The sequence below is a fragment of the Ananas comosus genome, linkage group 14 (genome assembly GCF_001540865.1).
Source record: "Ananas comosus cultivar F153 linkage group 14, ASM154086v1, whole genome shotgun sequence".
Classification (NCBI taxonomy): Eukaryota; Viridiplantae; Streptophyta; class Magnoliopsida; order Poales; family Bromeliaceae; genus Ananas; species Ananas comosus.
Genome location: NC_033634.1, coordinates 3657568 through 3675402, shown reverse-complemented (window position 1 = coordinate 3675402; position 17835 = coordinate 3657568). Strand labels below are relative to the sequence as shown.

The 17835-nt window shown below is 35.7% G+C and overlaps 2 protein-coding genes across 2 annotated transcripts; one reads left to right on the top strand and one right to left on the bottom strand.

The window, feature by feature from the left end:
* LOC109720501 (glycosylphosphatidylinositol anchor attachment 1 protein) lies at positions 2719-8342 on the bottom strand. Its single transcript, XM_020247662.1, has 6 exons — positions 8076-8342; positions 7542-7633; positions 6239-6338; positions 4658-5510; positions 4419-4552; positions 2719-3821 (listed from the first exon to the last, which is right to left on the bottom strand). Exons 1-6 carry the CDS (start codon positions 8204-8206, stop codon positions 2942-2944), a joined length of 2190 nt encoding a protein of 729 aa, XP_020103251.1. The 5' UTR covers positions 8207-8342; the 3' UTR covers positions 2719-2941.
* LOC109720452 lies at positions 11155-16828 on the top strand. Its single transcript, XM_020247577.1, has 2 exons — positions 11155-11372; positions 14659-16828. The coding sequence occupies exon 2, from the start codon at positions 14676-14678 to the stop codon at positions 16632-16634; it is 1959 nt and encodes a 652-aa protein (XP_020103166.1). The 5' UTR covers positions 11155-11372; positions 14659-14675; the 3' UTR covers positions 16635-16828.

The window sequence follows — 17835 nt, the reverse complement described above, 5'->3', positions numbered from 1 at the left end:
AATAAAAAAATATGACGGTGTTTGGCTAAACGCACTAAGTAATCTAGTTGGTAATATTGGATTCACTTGGGAATAAGATTCACCCCAAAGTACTAATCTCATTCCCTTGAGGGAGGGTGGGTATCCTCATATTAATGGATTGGGATAATCATAATATGTCTAATCTCTTTCTTTCTTCCTACCCGCCGGCTAATTGATATTATTTTTCTTTACACTCTAACCTTATATCTCTCTCTAAACTTATTTTTCTCTCTAAAATTCAACTTTTTTTTCTCTCTCTAAACTAAGCTTTCTCTCTCTCTCTCTCTTTCTAAAATTTCAACTCTCTCACTCCCTCTAATTTCGACTATATTTTTCTTTCTATTTTTTTAATTATGCTCTCTCTCTCTAACTTATACTCTCTCTCCCTTTTTTCTAAAAAGATGTTGAAACTTTTGGTAACATTATCTAAAATTAATTAAATAAATAAATAAATAAATTGTATAATTTTTGTAATATTAAATAACATGGCTAATTAATATTACTGTGTGAACCAAACACAGGAATTCCACATTCTTAGTAATAGGATGAATAATAATAAGATTCTCGGATATCTTTTATTCCTAGTAATCTTTTATAATGCGAACCAAACGCACCCTAAGATTCATCTCTAAAAAGAGTGCAAATAATGGCACCACAACATCTATTTCTATTTTTTCTTTTTTTTTCTACATTAAAGGAGGGTTTGGGAGGACCTTGGTATGACACGTGTCCCCCACAAACCCTCCTTTACTCTCTCTCTCTCTCTCTATATATATATATATCAAAATTTAAAATTTTGATACTTTCAAAATTTAAAATTTTGATACTTTCAAAATTTAAATTTTAAATTTCAAATTTAATTTATAATATTTATTTTTAAATTTTAAACTTCAAATTTTAAAATTTTAAATCTCTAAACTCTATGAAATTAATTAATTAATTATATTAATAAATTCATTGTATATAATATAATTAATTAATATTATTAATAATACACATAATAAATCGCATAATAAAATCTAATTTGATCGATGTATAAAAAAATACATAATTTAAATTCGAGGAGTAAGATTTTAGAAATATAGTGCGTGTGTGAATATATATAATTAATTTTATTAAACAAATTCTTCCATTATTTTTTTCCCTTCTATTTATTTTTTTTAAATTATTTTGATATATTCATCACAAATCTTTGTCCGCATAAATCTTTATAAAATAAGTTGTCATTTTAATAAATTTTATTTAAATAAAATTAACCATTAAATTATTTTTATATAACTTTTATTTAATTAATAATTAGACTTATAAAATTATTTAAAAATATAAAAAACTAAAATTTATTAAAAAAAATTTTAAATCCGCAGCATCGCGCGGGTATTTCACTAGTAAAGCAAGAGGGAACAGATCATTTTGTTTGCCATTCAATTCCCAATTTATACTTCTTTCAGATATTATAGATTACGTTTAGCAAATTAGATTCTGATTTAGATTATGGCTTGAGCTTCGTTTTGCTTAGAAGGAAGCTAAAAGGAGAAAATTTATACAGAACCACTCAATTTGAATACACCCCCCTTTTCTTTTTAATTCCTCCCTCTTTTTTTTTTTTTCCTTCTGTTTACTTTGATTTAAGTTATTTTTATTAGAATTAATTTAAATTTAGTGATTTAAAATTTTATTTTAGCCCATGAGCTTTCTGAACAGCCCATTATTCTATGAGCCTTGCCTGAGAGCCCGTGTTTAAATTTCTATATATAAGGATTAGTCCCATATTATAAACTAAAAACTTTTGGTTGTATTTCATATATTCTTTCATTCTCAAGTTAATTACTTGGGAGAATACGAGAGTCTCTTAATTAAACACGGGCGCACGAGCATGAGCACGAGCAAGGCCGGGTCGGGGCACGGTCCAGGCTACCCGATTCACTTATCCAGATCTTGCCTTATCTTGGCCTGCACTTGGGTGATTTATGTTTTACCCTGAAATTTGCAAAAAGCTTCTTCCTCTCTTTTATACTGGGCTTTATGGATCTCTGAAAGCTTATTAGGTTCGTGTTGCACCACCCTGAAAACATACCGATAGAGTGAACAGTGGTTGTTGTATCGTTAGGAGTGATTGTCGTAACCTTGCACGTGGAGGGATAATCTCGCTTCGAGAACAATACTTAGAATACCTCGATTCACAGGCCTCATCTGTTCTCTTCTTTATAATATTTACTTGTTGATTCTTGCATGCGTTTTAAATACTTATTTAACCTTTGTGTTTTAAAATGTTTGCAAAAGAATACAATTTTTACTAAAAAATTAGTGAGATTTTTTCCAACAATTTTCATCATATGACTTCAGAATTTCACCAAGTCTAATACTAATTTCACTAAATTAAACAATTTTGCTCAATTTTTTGTTTAATTTTTGCTCAATTTTTTTAGGCCAAACTATAGTTTTAATTAACAATTAATGCACCGTAGCTAAGAGAACTATTAATTTTAGCAAACTTTCTATTTTCATGTATTGAGGATAACTCAATCAAAACAAAAGTTCACGAGGTCCAATTGAAAAATAAAATAAAACAAAATAACAAAGCTTGGGGATTTATTTCGTAATGAGCTATTGTTCAAGGGGTCTCGATACAATTTGTACCAGATGAAAACAACAACTATGATTCTACTGAACTACATTCTATTTGAGCAACGACTCATATATGTCAAATGTAAAAAGCAAATATAAATCAACCCAAAATTCTGCAGTGTTACAATTTTTTTCGTACTCGATCAGTTTCCATTTACATTTGACTCGCGCAAAATGCAAATGTGTTTTAAAAAAGTGCAACCCCGAAAAGTGTGTTACAACCTGGTTAACATAATAAAACATTCTTATCCAACTAAAACATTTCCATAATAACCGCTGCGAGAATTGAAACTATCTACTGTTTATGTCTCGAGTCGCCTCGACTACAAGGATGCAGTAGAATATGAATGCATAGAAGCCAACAGGGGAGCTGAACCCAAAGTAAGTAGAGGTAAGTCGCGCTGTTCCATTCCCAAAGGAACTCCATCCACTCCCAAAAGTCTCCAATGGATAACTTTCCGAATCCCTCGGACAAACCTTTCGCTACGAGCAATGCAACCGGAGGGAAACCCAGAAAGGCGAAAGCTATGTTACAAGTCAAAAGTGCTGCTCGAAGAAGCGCGTTTACGTTCATTTTAGCCTTCAATGGATGGACTAATAAGCTCATAGGAACAAGCAGCATCGCGCCAATCTGAGCAGTGGAGAAATTGATGATAGACATGAGGCCCAAACCGATAGAAATAGTAGCGACCATGACAGCCTTCAGAAGCTCCCATTCAACGTTGAGAGAGAATGGGGAACCAAAAAGTGCGTAGAGAAAGGGCAGAGTGGAGATGGAGAGAGAAACCCAAGTCAGCATGCTCATTGTCGAGTTCAAGTTGATCATGTGAGAGATGTAATAAGGTAGCAGTGAGACGATCACGGCCCATGAGTGGATCATTAGAAGCACTTTTGCAGCTTGAAGCCATTTCCACGACCCAGTAGCAATCTCCGACTCCTTGGTGTCAATAGGAGTGCATTTTTCGGCACAATCATCTGTTGTAATTTCATTGGCTTTTGCACGAGCAAAGAGTGCAGCAGCAACTATCGGAAGAGGTGCTACAAGCAGTGCAAATGCAATCATATATACGCCAACCGAGACAAATTTGTTGGGAGCTGTTAAGAAGTATAGGAAAAAGGATTGGTGGAACTTCTCGAGGAGATTGTTCACTGATCGCACGACTCCTTCAATTAACCTGCATTAGAAATATATTTCACGGGTGTGAGTAAAGTTAGAATTCTGAGAACGGAATATTGCACCTATACAACTTGAACAGCAATATCTAGCACTACATACAGAAATTAATCATTACTCTTTTCATGCGACCCCTACAATTTAAATGCATCAGATCATAGCTTGGACAAGTCCAAAACATACAATAAGTTTCACCATGATAAGTTTTAGAATATAACAGGGTTAGACTAGCCATTTGAAGTCAATGTAGTTAAAGGGAAAGTCCAGTTCTACCACTTTTAAAACAGACTCGTGGGTAGAGGTAAAAGAAGACATCTATCAATTGGTTTTTTTATTTTTTTAGCAGAATCCTAGTTAAGATGAGAAAAAGGACCTAGTAAACTGAGAAAAGCAGATCAACTACTGAATATGCAAAATACATTTTAGTGATATGTGTTGATAGACATTCAATATTTTAAAAGCACTTCATCAGTGAAACTTGAATACCTTATTTCTTTGAAATGTGTTAGATAAGTAGGATATGATTCTAATTCATAATTCCAAAATATAAAGCTTTATTGCAGATAAATCATACGAAATTAAAGTTAATATCACCAACCTCCCACTCCTCAAAAGAAACGTAGATTGAGCATTCTCATTTCTCAGATAAAATCTCGGCAAAAATTCTAGAGTAACTGCATCAATTTGGTAGTCGCGAAAAGCACCATGCGACCCGGTGGGAACTCCAAGCGCCTGCAATGAACAACAACACAAAAAAGAAAAAAGATACATACTTATCAAAGGAACCAAAAAAATTTCACTCGAGCCATAGTATTTACCAGATAAAAACCCAATTACCTGATAATACATAGAGCTCGCAAGTGTAGCAGCTCCCTCAACATAATCAGCAGTTGTGACATCAAATTTCCATTGTGGATTTAAGCTTTTAGACAATCTGCTAACTCCTTCAAGTATTTCACCAGTAAACTTAACCCATGCAGAGTTTAGTAAAGAACCCATCGTCTCAATTTTCACACGTAAACCTTGTCTATGAACCGCCAAATAATGGACAATGTTGAGAAGGTCTAAGTTTGGCATTTGACCATTAGATGCCTCTGCATACATAGTAAGGCAATCTCTGTCTCCCTTTTCCTTCTTTTCCATTACCTTGAATACAAGTGCGGCAGCCATAGTTCCAGCTCGTTTGAAAAAATTAGAATTTGCCCCTTGTATTCTAATTTCATTCCAGTGATGACAATCGTTGCTAATGCTATCTAAATTCCCTGAATCACGTGAAAAGATAGGATTATGGTAGTCATTTAACCAAGAGGACACGGAATTGTACTCTCCAAAGCGTGAATCAGCTGCTAGCCACACTATATCCTTTGCGAGCCATGTAACTTTGCTAAGGAGGGAGAAGACGGAGAAAGCAAGGCCAAGTGATAAAGCTTCATTATATTCCATATTTTGTGAATTGTAAGGACTCACCAATACAATTGCCTCTTTTCCATCACCACGAGGAGCTCTAATAATGCCAACAGTATTCACACCAAAGGACGCGCAGCTGTTGTTTGTGTCGATTCTTGCAGTATTTGATGTGGAAGAGAAAAAATGCAGCGGATTAAAATGATTGGTGTGAGGCGAGAACTTGTGGTAATGGACTTCGGCTCCCACATCAGCTATACTTTGGCCTATGAATTTCTGCAATTCTCTGTAAATTCACAAAATACGTGATCATTATAGGAAACACGTGAAATAGAACCCTAAAAAAAGGTCACAGAACGAACTATAAAACTAAGTGCCGGAGAAATAGTCACTGCAAAATTTCACCATTAACCAAATAACCAGATCAGCTCATTAACAAAGGTTGAAATACCGAATTAAAAATCAATATAAACAAATGAGTGAAAAGTTATAAGAATATTGCAAGTATCTCACAAGTTAATCTTTCTAGTTCCTTAGCTGAATGCTAATATTAACTTTTTCTTATTATAATCAGTGTCCATATTTCAAGTGTCATTGAATACAACTGTGATTATCTAATATTAACTCTTTTCTCTAATGAGGAGTCCTGCTATGAGTTTTCTGAACAAAAGCATTTTTTTCTTCCAAGCTTGGGACAAGCTCGAAAAAATTATGCCACCGGAGTACTGGACTGTGCCTGTACGGATAATGATTACATAATTAAACCTTCAGAGTTTCATAGCATGTAGCTATTAAGACTCACGAGTTAAGCACCTTTTCTCTTTTTCCTATTTTATATCTTTTAAAGATGCTGGAACATAAGCATGAATCACCACATAGTGAAACAAGCAAACTACCAAAAAAAAAAAAAGAATCTAGGAAAAGAGGGAAGAAAATAATGCTGATCAGAAGATTGCTATCCCATAATAATATTGGTGAACATGCAAAGGAAAAACAGAGGTACAAGTAACATACATGCCTGCCTCTTCTTTCTCGATTCTCTTGTGAATTATACCCTTAATAAATCTGTTAGCTTCATTGACATCCTGAGAAGAAAACAACGGATTTGCCGAACCTGTTAACAGAAGGTTGTCACTTGATATTAATTCACCACTGCATGTATATAAGATGGCCATCAAGAAATACTTAGTCCTAAACCATCATATTAAGCTTGAAGACTAGTAGACTAAAATTTTGTGAAGTGAAAAAAAAGAAAAAAAGAAAGAAAAAAAATCAAGTCACAATTCCATTGCATGTTTTACTGAGGAAGAAATGTGTCAACACTCCTATAGCTGCATAAACTTTCTAGAATCATTCTTTATGAGAGCTACATAAGAATTGCAAGCATTATTCATATATCTTCTTTCCTAATGTTATTTTGGGGAAATAATGTTATGCTTGCACTACCAGATTAGGTATAAAGAAACAAATTATTTTCTATAAGGATAACATATATATATATATATATATATATATGTCCTCTTATTTTCTATCCTTTTCTCTCCAACGAAGAGGTATGCAGGTTTCATAAATTTTCCACAATGTGGTTGTTCATAATGCCCTTACCTACACTACACCTAAAGATATGAATTGCAATAGGGGTTATATTTTAGGCAAGGAGGGATTATATTTTAGGTAAGGAACCAAATATGAGGAATAAGGGTACTGAACAGATATTACTTCTTTGATAATTGGAAAGCTTGATACCATTTCTCATATCCTATATAATGAGTTGGTTCTAACACCACGAATCAAATAGGACCTAAAAACTAACAAAATGCAAGATCAACATTCGAAAATCACGTTGGGCTCGTGTAGCTCCAATCAAACAAGCACTTGGAAAGTAATTCTAATTCACTGTCCAACATTACCTATAAAAAAAAACCCTTCATTTCTCTATTATTATCTTCAGATTCCAATCACTTACGTCATCAACATACCATGCCCCCCACCCACACACATAAAAAGGGAAAAAAAAAAAAAAAAAAACCAAATCAAAAAATATGTTGACAAGCTTTTAAAGCGGAAAGCGAGACAAAAGGCCCTAAAATGACATTAGAGCTCAAGCCAGATAAGGATACATTGTAGAACTTAAACCATTTGAAGCTCAATAAAAAGTTCTTTCGCGAAACTTACTACAAAATTTTGTCCAATTTATTACAATAGGAGATATCGATGAAGCAATTTATGTTGCATGATACAAGCAACCATTGTCCAATTATCAAAAACAAAGTGTGAGTGATCAAATTGGATTGAAGAGCAAATAATGAGAGCTAACCTGGCATGAGAGCGTTCTCGGAGATATACGTATGCTTCGCAAGGACAGGGAGGAGGAAGAGAGTGATAAACCCCGCGACACAGCACACCACACTGGTCAGTTAGATCATTATAAGCAACAACAACGCCAAAATAAACCAAAGAAAAAAAAAACCAAAAATAAATAGTAAAACTTGAATGGTAACCTCCTCAACTATATGCCATTTTGGAATGGCCCCCTCAATTGATACCCCTCCAAGTTTTTTTTGTTAATTTGTTTGGGTGATTTTAGTCAATTAAATTAGAGAATTTACTAAATTCAACAGTATCTCCATTAAATTTCTGACTTTAATCACTTTTTAGCAAATGAAACTGCAACAATTAACATCCAACAGCTAACGAAGCCATTATATTGACCGAAAATCTCAATTTAACTAAGTACAAAAGTTCAAATTAAACAAAAAAAAAAGTAGAATTCGATGAATCTGTTTCAAATCACGCTACATTTTTGCTGCATCAGATTCAAAAGGAGGAAGAGGAAGAGATGATGAGGCACCTAACAAGCGCGCTGTGGGAGACGAGGAACGCGCCAAGGCGTACGATGAGGCGAGATCTCGCCGCGTGTGCCCTCTTCTTAAGATTGGGATCGCCCTCCTCCCCGCCCTCCTCCCCGCGCTCCCCCGCCATGGCTCCGCCGCGGTCGGAGCTCCCTCCGCCGCTGCCGCCGCCGCCGCCGGAGAGAGAGGAGGGGTTTGAGGTGGCCGAGAGAATCGATTAGGGTTTCGCTAACGGAGACGACGAAGAGGAAGAGGGAGTAACGAGTAGAATGTAAGCAAACTCAAACAAAATTACGGTAGATTAAACTACGAGTCCTCCAACTTTGCGCAAAATGTCAATTTGGTCCTTTTCATTTTAAATTTGACATTTTAATTCCTTTGAGCAAAATTTGGTCCTTAAATTTTTAAATTTCAATCGGTCCTTGAATTATTTTTTCTTTAGAAAAACTTTCTTGTCAATATCCGATTTTATAATTTTATAATTTTATAATTATAACTTTCTAAAAACTAAATTTTATATTTTTTTGATTTCGTTTACTTGGTAAACTAATAATCTCAAAATGAACGGTTAAAAATAAAATTCTATAAAAAATAGTGACTTAAATTTTAAATCGGAACTATTAATCTTGCTCGTGATGGTAATTATATTTTTTTAGAAAAACAACCACCCAATTTCAATTGTTTAATGCCTTGAACTTGCAAATTTGTCACGTTAATCATTAAAATAGTTATTTTTTAGACCGATTATTTGATAAATAAGGTTAAAAAATTATAAAATTTTATTTCTAGACGGTTCTAGAAATATAAGTTATGCCTAATATAGTCGATCATCGAATCGAATCGTATGTCCCAACATTAAAAATAATTTAAAAGAACAAAAACATTCATAGTTTGGAAAACACATGAAACATACTCTCTCTCTCTCTATATATATATTATGCTTCATTAACCAATTATCGTGAACTTTTTTAGTATAAATAAAAAATATGCTGGATATAAGATGTTTACACGTATCCAATCAAATTATTGAATTTTTCTACAAATTTTATCCTTAAAAGGAAATATCTTTCTATAAGCAAGCAAGAAATAAAATTACTTTTATTTTTTCAATTAACTAATTATTATATTTTTGGCTTGATTACACTCTGGCGTTATTTTTATTTACTATATTATTATTATTATATATATATATAATATAGTAAATGAAAGGGTTATTGTAGTTTTTAATCAATCTTACAATGCACTTGAGATTTATTTTCATTTGCTGACCATACTTATTTAATTTTACAAAAACATTGTTAAATTATCATTTTTTGACCGATATTTAAACTATTATTAATAAATCTATTATTTTAGATAAAAGTTAACAATTCTATCAAGACTCAGTGGTTAAAGAGAATTATAAAAAAAAGGAAAAATTAATCTTCAAAACAGATTTATTAAGAATTTCTATCAAATTATTTTCGACTGCTTTTTCACTAATTTTATGTAATTTAATTTTGGCAAAATCAATTATGAAAAAAAATAGAAGAATAATAAAATTAACCTTGTAACTTTCTTTCACTCTCTCGTGACCTAATTTAAAAATTTTCGGTAAACTAAACAAAAAATTTGGATAATTACAACTTCTAGGCCACTGATTTTTTTATCAACTAAACAAAACTTCAATTCTACTTAAAGTTATTTTCAATATAAAATTAATTATAGGTAAATGAAGTAAACAGATCCCACTTAATAGTGTAATAAAGCATATTATTTTGAGTGAATAAAAAAATATGTGCGGAATAAGATGTTTACATTTAACCAAGCAAATATATCAAATAATAAAAATGTATAAAACTTATGTGAACTAGAGATCATTTTGATTCGACTATTTGATTTTTAAAAATTTTAATTTTATGTAGGCACCGTTTTAATTTGTTTGATTGGAGTAATTCAATGGCTTTGGATATAAAATTTAAACTAATTATTTGATTTAATAAATTCATAGTTAAGTAAATTACACAAAATATATTAATCAAATCGTAAAGATAAAAGTTGAAGGATCACAAACCGACTCGGATCAAATAAATTAAAAGATTAGATAGTAAAATCAAAAGTTTTAAAAGTTAGATAGTAACTGTTAAATATAAAAAAATATAAACCATATTTTCTAACAGTTTAAAGTTTTTGAGTACAACGGCTATTTTATATAGTATTAGAACAGGAGATTCTATATTTGAGTCATATCAGACTCCTAGTATTATTAATTTTTTTCTATCTAATTTAAGTTCACGTAATGAGCCTTGCAAAAAAAAGTCTCGAGAATATTAAATACAAAGATATATTAAACTTTTAGAGCATAACGGTTGTCTCATAATAAGATCATAAGATTATAATAGGTAATGGTTGTGGTAAGCTTAATATATTTTTATCGAGATTGAGCTCCCGCGCTTTTTTATTTAAAGCATAAAAGCTCAATGTACTTATGATTTTGTAGCCATCATATCATCTCAAGATTTTTACAGCATCAGCACAAGTAAAAAAGGCCTATTGAAACATACCGTTAAAAATGATATACAGGTCTTAAAATAATTCGATGGCTAAAAATTATAAATATAAATGCTTATGTACTTTTAAAGGCCAAGAGGCTCAACTCATTTTACTAAATCAAATTTTCTATGAATTTTATATAATATTTGAACTAGACTGGAATACTATCAATAGCACCAAGCTATCGGTGCTTTTAGATTTTCGGTTTTTGGATGAAAAAATATACGGTTAGGTTGATGTGGGCCTACTAGAGATGAGTAAATTATTGGTTGAATAATATAATCTAAAGATGAAAATAGTCAAAAAATTAAATCTAAGAAAATTTGGTAACACTAAGTGTTTGGTACTATCGATAGTATAGTATGTAGCCGGACTCATAATATTTATATTTTTTTGTAAATAATAAAAATCGGACACGCGGCACTTTCGGACTCCAACCTTTCTCCTAACTGCAAGTAATAACCGTTTGGCGTCCGTGCGGAGAGAGCCGTAGATGCATCGAAACAGAGAAAAAAGAAAAAATATATATATACATAAAAAAAAAGAAAAGGGGGACATAGAGAGAGAGAGAGAGAGAGATCGGCGTCGCTTCGTTCCCCTCTTCGTCCCTACCATTTCCTCCCCAGACCCAACGCAAAAACCCTAATTCGCTCCCCCGATTGCTTCCCCCCGAATCTACCGTTCCCCTGCCCCCCTCTGCCTCTGCCGCCACCGCCGCCGCCGCCGCCGCCGCCCCTCGTCAACGTGATTCGCCCCGTCCGCAGGTGAGCCCTCGGATCGATCGCCGCTCCTCTCCGCTTCGATCCCGCGATCTCTCGTTGTTCCCGGAGCTCTCTCGCGCGGATTGCTTATTTCGGTTGCTTTGGATGTTGATTTCGTGATCTGCGTGTGGTTTGGCGTGTTGTTTTGCGTGTTTGATTGCCGTAGCGTGGATCTGTTTGGGGATTCGATTCTAGGGTTTTGATTTGGGGCTACGTGTACTGGGGCTGGACGATCTCGTTGGAAATTTGGGGTTCTAGTGGGAGAGGTTGGTAATTTGATGGCTGTTGTGCTCGATGTGGTAAATGATTGTTTGGACGAGGGATTTAGCTGGTTTATTGGTTCCTTGGCTGCCTAGGTTGGTGGATCTGTAGGTGTTTGTGGAAGGAGAGAAAATTGTGATGTTGGATACTGGGATTGGCTAGTTTTCATTGGGGATTCGGGTTTTTTTGGTTTAGTACTGGTCAGCTTCTTGGATTTTGTGTGCTATTGTTGTTCTTTTGGTAAGGGGCAACTTAATGCGAATGATGTTATTGTGTGTAATGATCTGTTTGCTGGTGTAGGTTGGTCCTTTGGCTATCCTTGAGATTTGCTAATTATTTAGGTGGTGTAGATGTGCGGTAAGTTTTGCTGCGTATGTTTCCTTGGTAGTAAGCTTTAGCTATTAATGATTCATTTGATCATCCAAGTTAGAGAACAAAGTGTGGGAGGTGGTGAGAAACAGAAGCTTGGATGCTTCACTATGCATTTTTGGACCCTTGCGAGATAAGTGTGTTCTATTGTATCCCTCTGTACGTTTATACGGAGGGTAATTTTCGTCGAGTAGCTAGATGTTAAGATACAAACATGTATCAATGCATATGACCTTTCTTGGCCTCCTGTTGTTGTAGAATTTTATCAGTTAAAAAGGTGTAAAGCTAATTGTGCTTTAGTACGTTATTTCATGATAGTCTTGCCCGTATATGATGTCAAATGCATATGCTAAGTGCTGACATGCTCTATATTTCACAAAGTTCTCTTTGCTTTAGATGGTTTATGAAGCCTCCGTATCTAGGCTGACTTATAATTATGTATTTGCTGATGGACGCTGGTGGTCTTGCAAATGACTGGCTTTTATGGAATGCATGCAAATGCACTAGATTGTAGAAAATGCATGTGAATAATGGTTTTAATTCGAAAGTGATATTTTGATGAAAGTGTGACCTAGTATAGTTTGCTCCATGCACAAAATAGGTGATAGATGGAACTTACCGATTCTTACCTGTTGGAGGATAAAGATTTCCATAGACGTTGAGAAAGAGCAATAATGGAGCTTATTTTCTTTTCTTTCTTAATGATGAAAACATGTTCCTGTCGATCTTCATATCCTGGGGAATCTTCATATCTAGAGGATTTTTTTGGAATGCTGCTTCTAGGAGCATTGCCTCAGAGTGACAGGCAGTAGGTAGTGCTGTACCAGGAAATGGGCTCCAGATTGTTGGTTATTTGCTTTTTATTGATTTTGCTTTGTTTAGGCAAGTCAGTAAGCTGCATCAATTTATGGAGAATAGCTGTTAAGCTATATCTGTTTATGGGATCTTGTTGGTCTTTACATGGTAATTTTCAAATTTCTGCTATGCTGTAGGCTAGCACATATAAAGAGAAGAGGCTTGGTTGAAATGGATATTGTTTTATTCTCTGGGCAGTTGCTCTTTTTCTTTGGATGGCATCTATAATATCCTGTGTTATTGTCTGTCTTCAGGATGTGATTAGGATGGCATCTATAATATTCAATAAACATTCATATCGATTAGCATTGATATATTTGGTCAGAAATGGGGAAGTATGTAGATGTTAATTTGGCCTAGCTAAGCGCAACTTCTTTTTATGTGCTATGCTACTCTTCTATACAAGATAACTGAGTGCATGGCATGTTTCAGCTTTTGTCATAGATAATTGTCATCTTCTAAACTCAATGCTTGTTCAAAGTGCCAAATGCTTATACTTAGTGAACACTTAAGTGCATATGTTTGTAAACCCCATTCAGAATATCTAAAATGTAGAAAATTTACAAGTGAGTAAACATTAATCATTAAGCATTTAGTGTTATCTACCGAATTGGCAAGTATCGGTACTCTGCAAAAGATGTAGACAGCGATCTTCTAAGCCCCTTAAAAGAAAGTGTGCAACCGTGTAGTGTTTAGATTATCAAAATGAACTTGAGCATTTTTTTTGTGCATTCTAAAGCATGTAAAATGTAGAAGATTTAGTAAGAGCTAAATCTGTATCAAGTTGGGAAAGCATTGGTTGTTAATTACTAAATGACTTAATTACTCAAAAGATGATGTACAAACACATCTCATGTACTAATCTCATCCCCTTAGAAACTTGTTTGCAAACTATGGTTTAGACATTCCAAAAGATGTATATGTTTTATTATGATTAGCTAGTCCAATCAGGGTCTTCATTGTCGCCCTTTTTCGCATGACTACTCTATGGACACGACTGTCAATGGCTGCATAGGGATTTACTCACTGTTATGAGATGACGTCCTCGTATTTCCTTTATATAGCTTGTCGTTTATCTGCATATATATATATATATATATATATATATATATATATATATATATATATATATATATATATATATATATATATATATATATATATATATATATATATATATATATATATATATATATATATATATATATATATATATATATATATATATATATATATATATATAGGCTTGCTGGTCTCACAACTAGTTCGCATGTAGGTATGATAGCCTGATGTGAGCTACTCATAATTTCTAGAGTATACATCATAATTAACTATATAGTCTGTGATATTATTTCCCACAGAAGGTTAGACCTTGCCATCTGAGTTTTGAACAAATAATTGTATTTTATTGACTCTGATTAGTTTGATTTGATTAAATGTTCCCAAAATTTGGACGTTAAGACTGGTAAGTACCAACTATGAATTATTTAGAACTTTCAGATGGTCCTGGTTGATTACTATGTAGAATGGAAAATTTAGCGTAAATTAATTTGAGATGTGAAACAAATAGGGACACACCCTACACAAGCAGATTGTTCTTCTATAATTGTGTTCGCTGCTGATACTTTCCATTTTACTCCGGCTTTGCTGTACTTTTATTGTGTTTTCCTAGTTGATTAGCATATTTTCATCTATTGCATACACAGTACATGTTTGCATTAATTGAGTGCCTATTATTTCTGTTGATTAATTATATCTCAATTGTTTTACATTCTAAAAAGGGCTTGCATGCTTTAAATTGCAGGTGGATTACTGTGAGAAATGTCTCCAGCATCCAAATCCAAATCCAAGTCAGCTGCAAGGGCAGCAAAAGAACAAGCTAAGGTTTCTTCGAAAGCCTCATCCGCTCCTCCCATTGGTGTTACTGCTGCACCTACAAGTGCGTATAATCCAATATCCGGAACATTCCACACCCTTGATGTAACACCACCGGTCATCTCGCTAAATAATAACAGCAGATTCAGAAGTATAGATGAAATAGAGGATCATTCTGGAAGCTCGCTTGGCACCACAGGGGAGTGTGATTCGGCTTCCAACAATGATAGCTGCTCTGTCGAGTCAGAAGACCATAAGGACAAGACAACGACGACAACAACCACAACAGCAGCGGCAACTAGTGTTCGGGTCGAATCTGTTCCAGGGTGTGACACTGATAAGCGCGACAAGATCCGTCAGAAGAACGAGAAGAAACACCAGCGCCAAAAGGAGAGGCGGGCCCAGGAGTTGCACGAGCGCTGCAGCAGCTACCTCATGTCGCGGAAACTTGAAGTGCTTTCTCAGCAGCTGGTGACCATGGGCTTCTCCTCGGAGCAGGCGACCATGGCTCTTATACAGACCGAGGGGCGTGTGGAAGATGCTATTTCGTGGTTGTTTGACGGAGGAGAGGAGAGTAAGAAGCAGGTTGCTGCAAATTTACAGTCTGGGTCTAATTTGAAAATCGATATTACTGATGAGCTTGCCAAGATTACAGATTTGGAGTTGACATTTAAGTGCACCAAGCAAGAGGTCGAGAGGGTTGTAGTTGCTTGCGAGGGTGATTTGGAAAAAACCGAAGAGAACATGAAAGCACAAAAGCAAGAATCAGAGGCTATGTCACTGCAAACAAAGCCAGAAGAATCAGCTGATCCTAATAGCTTAAACAAGAAGGTGGTTATGCCGGTTCCAAACCCAAGTGCTCAAGTGAAGGGTGTAACAGCAGCTCAAACGAAGGTTGGTGGTGCTGCGGTATTAGCTATTGCCACACAGCAACATAAGAGAGATGAAAGGGATTTCAACTATACAAAGTCTCCTGTAAATGTAGTTGCTGTTCCTCAGGAACTAGCAAATAAAAACTCGCAGGCTTTGAGAAGAGCACAGCTCAAGTCAGATTGGGCAAGGCAGCAGCAAGCTGCAGCTGCTGCTGCCGCTGCCGCTGCCGCCGCTGCTCCCATGGAGAAGAGGTGGTTGGGACCCACTTCTACACCGTCATCGGCTTCATCATCTCCTTTGCCTGTTCCGGTAACCCAGGCAAAGATGGCAATCCACGAAATGAAGTCCAACAATACGCAACTTGGAACAGTAAGAGAGCCGGTCATTGTAATGCAACGTCCCCAGTCTACAAATACCAGGCAGAGCCACCAGTCGGCAGGCCTCGGCATTAGTGCCTCACCACCGCCCACTTCCGGTGGTTGGCATTCAAACGGGTTGTTGGGTCTGGACATGAAGATGCCGAGCATGATGATTCCGAACGGGGGCCTAGGGCACGGATTGCCGAACCCCAGCTTGAATGTTTTGGCCAATGCCCATCAATATGTCCCCCAGGGCCATTTCAAAACATCACAAATTTCATCATCATCTTCTTCTTCATCGTCGCTCGGCACTCCCTCGTCGCTCGGGCTGTTCACCGGGTGGGGCCATGGCGGGTCCTTGCCTTCGCCGACCCCTGTCGATTGGAGCACCGGCGGGATGATGCGGTGCGATTACACTTCCATAGATTGGAGCCTAGACACCACGCTACTAAAGCCGTCTATGGATTTCGAGGATCTCTCGGATACATGGTCTACCATGTTCATGGGTGGTGGGAGGGTTGCGAACGGCAGCAGCGTCTACGGCGGCAGCAGCCTCGCGGCGGATCCGTCGGCTGCGGCCGGCGGGCCCGGGTCTCACGAGTGGACCTCCCCGTTCTCGGCCCAGGATCTGCTTAGGGCTTACAGGAAGTTTGTGACCTCCGCTTCCCTGTAGCAGGAAAAGGAGTGATAAAGGGAAAAAAAAAAAAAGTTGAAAGAGAAAGAAAATGGACATGGCTCATTTCCTTGTTTGTTGTTGTTACATCTTCTGTTGAAATGTCTCATTGTCTTTGGGCTAATAGTGAATTTCGCGCTGGGGCCGCCTCGGATTCTATCCTGCAGAATCATATGGTAGTGCGTTCTTTGTTATTTGCATTGCCATATCCTTCTGAGTAAGCTGTTTCTGGGCGTTTGTTATGGCAACTATGCTCTTAGGCCCACTTTGGTAGTGTGGTCCTTAAAAGCATCATTTTAAAAAGTTTGAAAGTGGTTATAATCCTCCTCTTTTCAGTATAAAAAATAAGATTATAAGCATTTTCAAATCTTTTTGAGCCTTTTATGGTATAAAAATAGTATTTTTCGCCGCCACATTATCAAGCTAGATATCTAGTATTGTAGGAGCCGTTAAAGGTGATAATCGGTTTTTTTTTTTTGTTTTGGAAGCTTTAGGGTAAAAGATGAAATCTTTCACACTCCCTTTGGATGAAGAACCAAAACAGGAGAGGGAAAATAAAGAATAAGTTATCATTTGAATTTAAATTTAATCATCTGAATAGTTAATATTTGTATATATAAAGTGGGGGAAATTTTTTTTATTAAAAACAGTTACGGCCGCAGGCATTGTTGCTAATATATATATATATAGAGAGTTGAGCTGGAATGCTATCAATAGCATCAAACTATTGGTACTATTAAGTTTTCGGCCCTCGGATGAAAAAAAAATACGGTTAGGATGATATGGGCTGCTCCTTAGGTGGAGTGAGTTATTGGTTTAATAATATAATTTAACAGGTGAAAATAGTCTAAGAGTTAAATTTAACGACGGAAAATTTGATAGCACCAAATGCTTTGTGCTATCGATAGTATCTAAAGGTGTCCGTGGACCGGATCGGATCTGGGTAGTTGATATACTATACCTGTACCCTGAAAAAAAATGGATACAAAAAAAAAACTATGCACTACCCATTTAACTTCGAATCGGTCCGATTCTGGATACTTAAGTTAATAATATACCCATCAGGTTTATTTGAGCGGGTCTGGGTAGTGACTATCCGTATACTACCCGCTTAAAACCCGATATGGATCGGGAACGGATCGGGTCTAGATCGGGTATGGGTACCCGTATGCATTTATTTTTTATAAATTTTATTAAACAA

What these genes read in the sequence shown, in the direction of transcription:
- LOC109720452 (XM_020247577.1), top strand. Translation starts at nt 14,676, where the DNA reads ATGTCTCCAGCATCCAAATCCAAATCCAAGTCAGCTGCAAGGGCAGCA.
- LOC109720501 (XM_020247662.1), bottom strand. Translation starts at nt 8,206, where the DNA reads ATGGCGGGGGAGCGCGGGGAGGAGGGCGGGGAGGAGGGCGATCCCAAT. An exon ending in GAGAAAGAAGAGGCAGGCAT is followed by an intron (nt 5,511 to 6,238) that starts GTATGTTACTTG and finishes GTGAATTTACAG; the next exon opens with AGAATTGCAGAAATTCATAG. An exon ending in TTTCTTTTGAGGAGTGGGAG is followed by an intron (nt 3,822 to 4,418) that starts GTTGGTGATATT and finishes TTTCTAATGCAG; the next exon opens with GTTAATTGAAGGAGTCGTGC.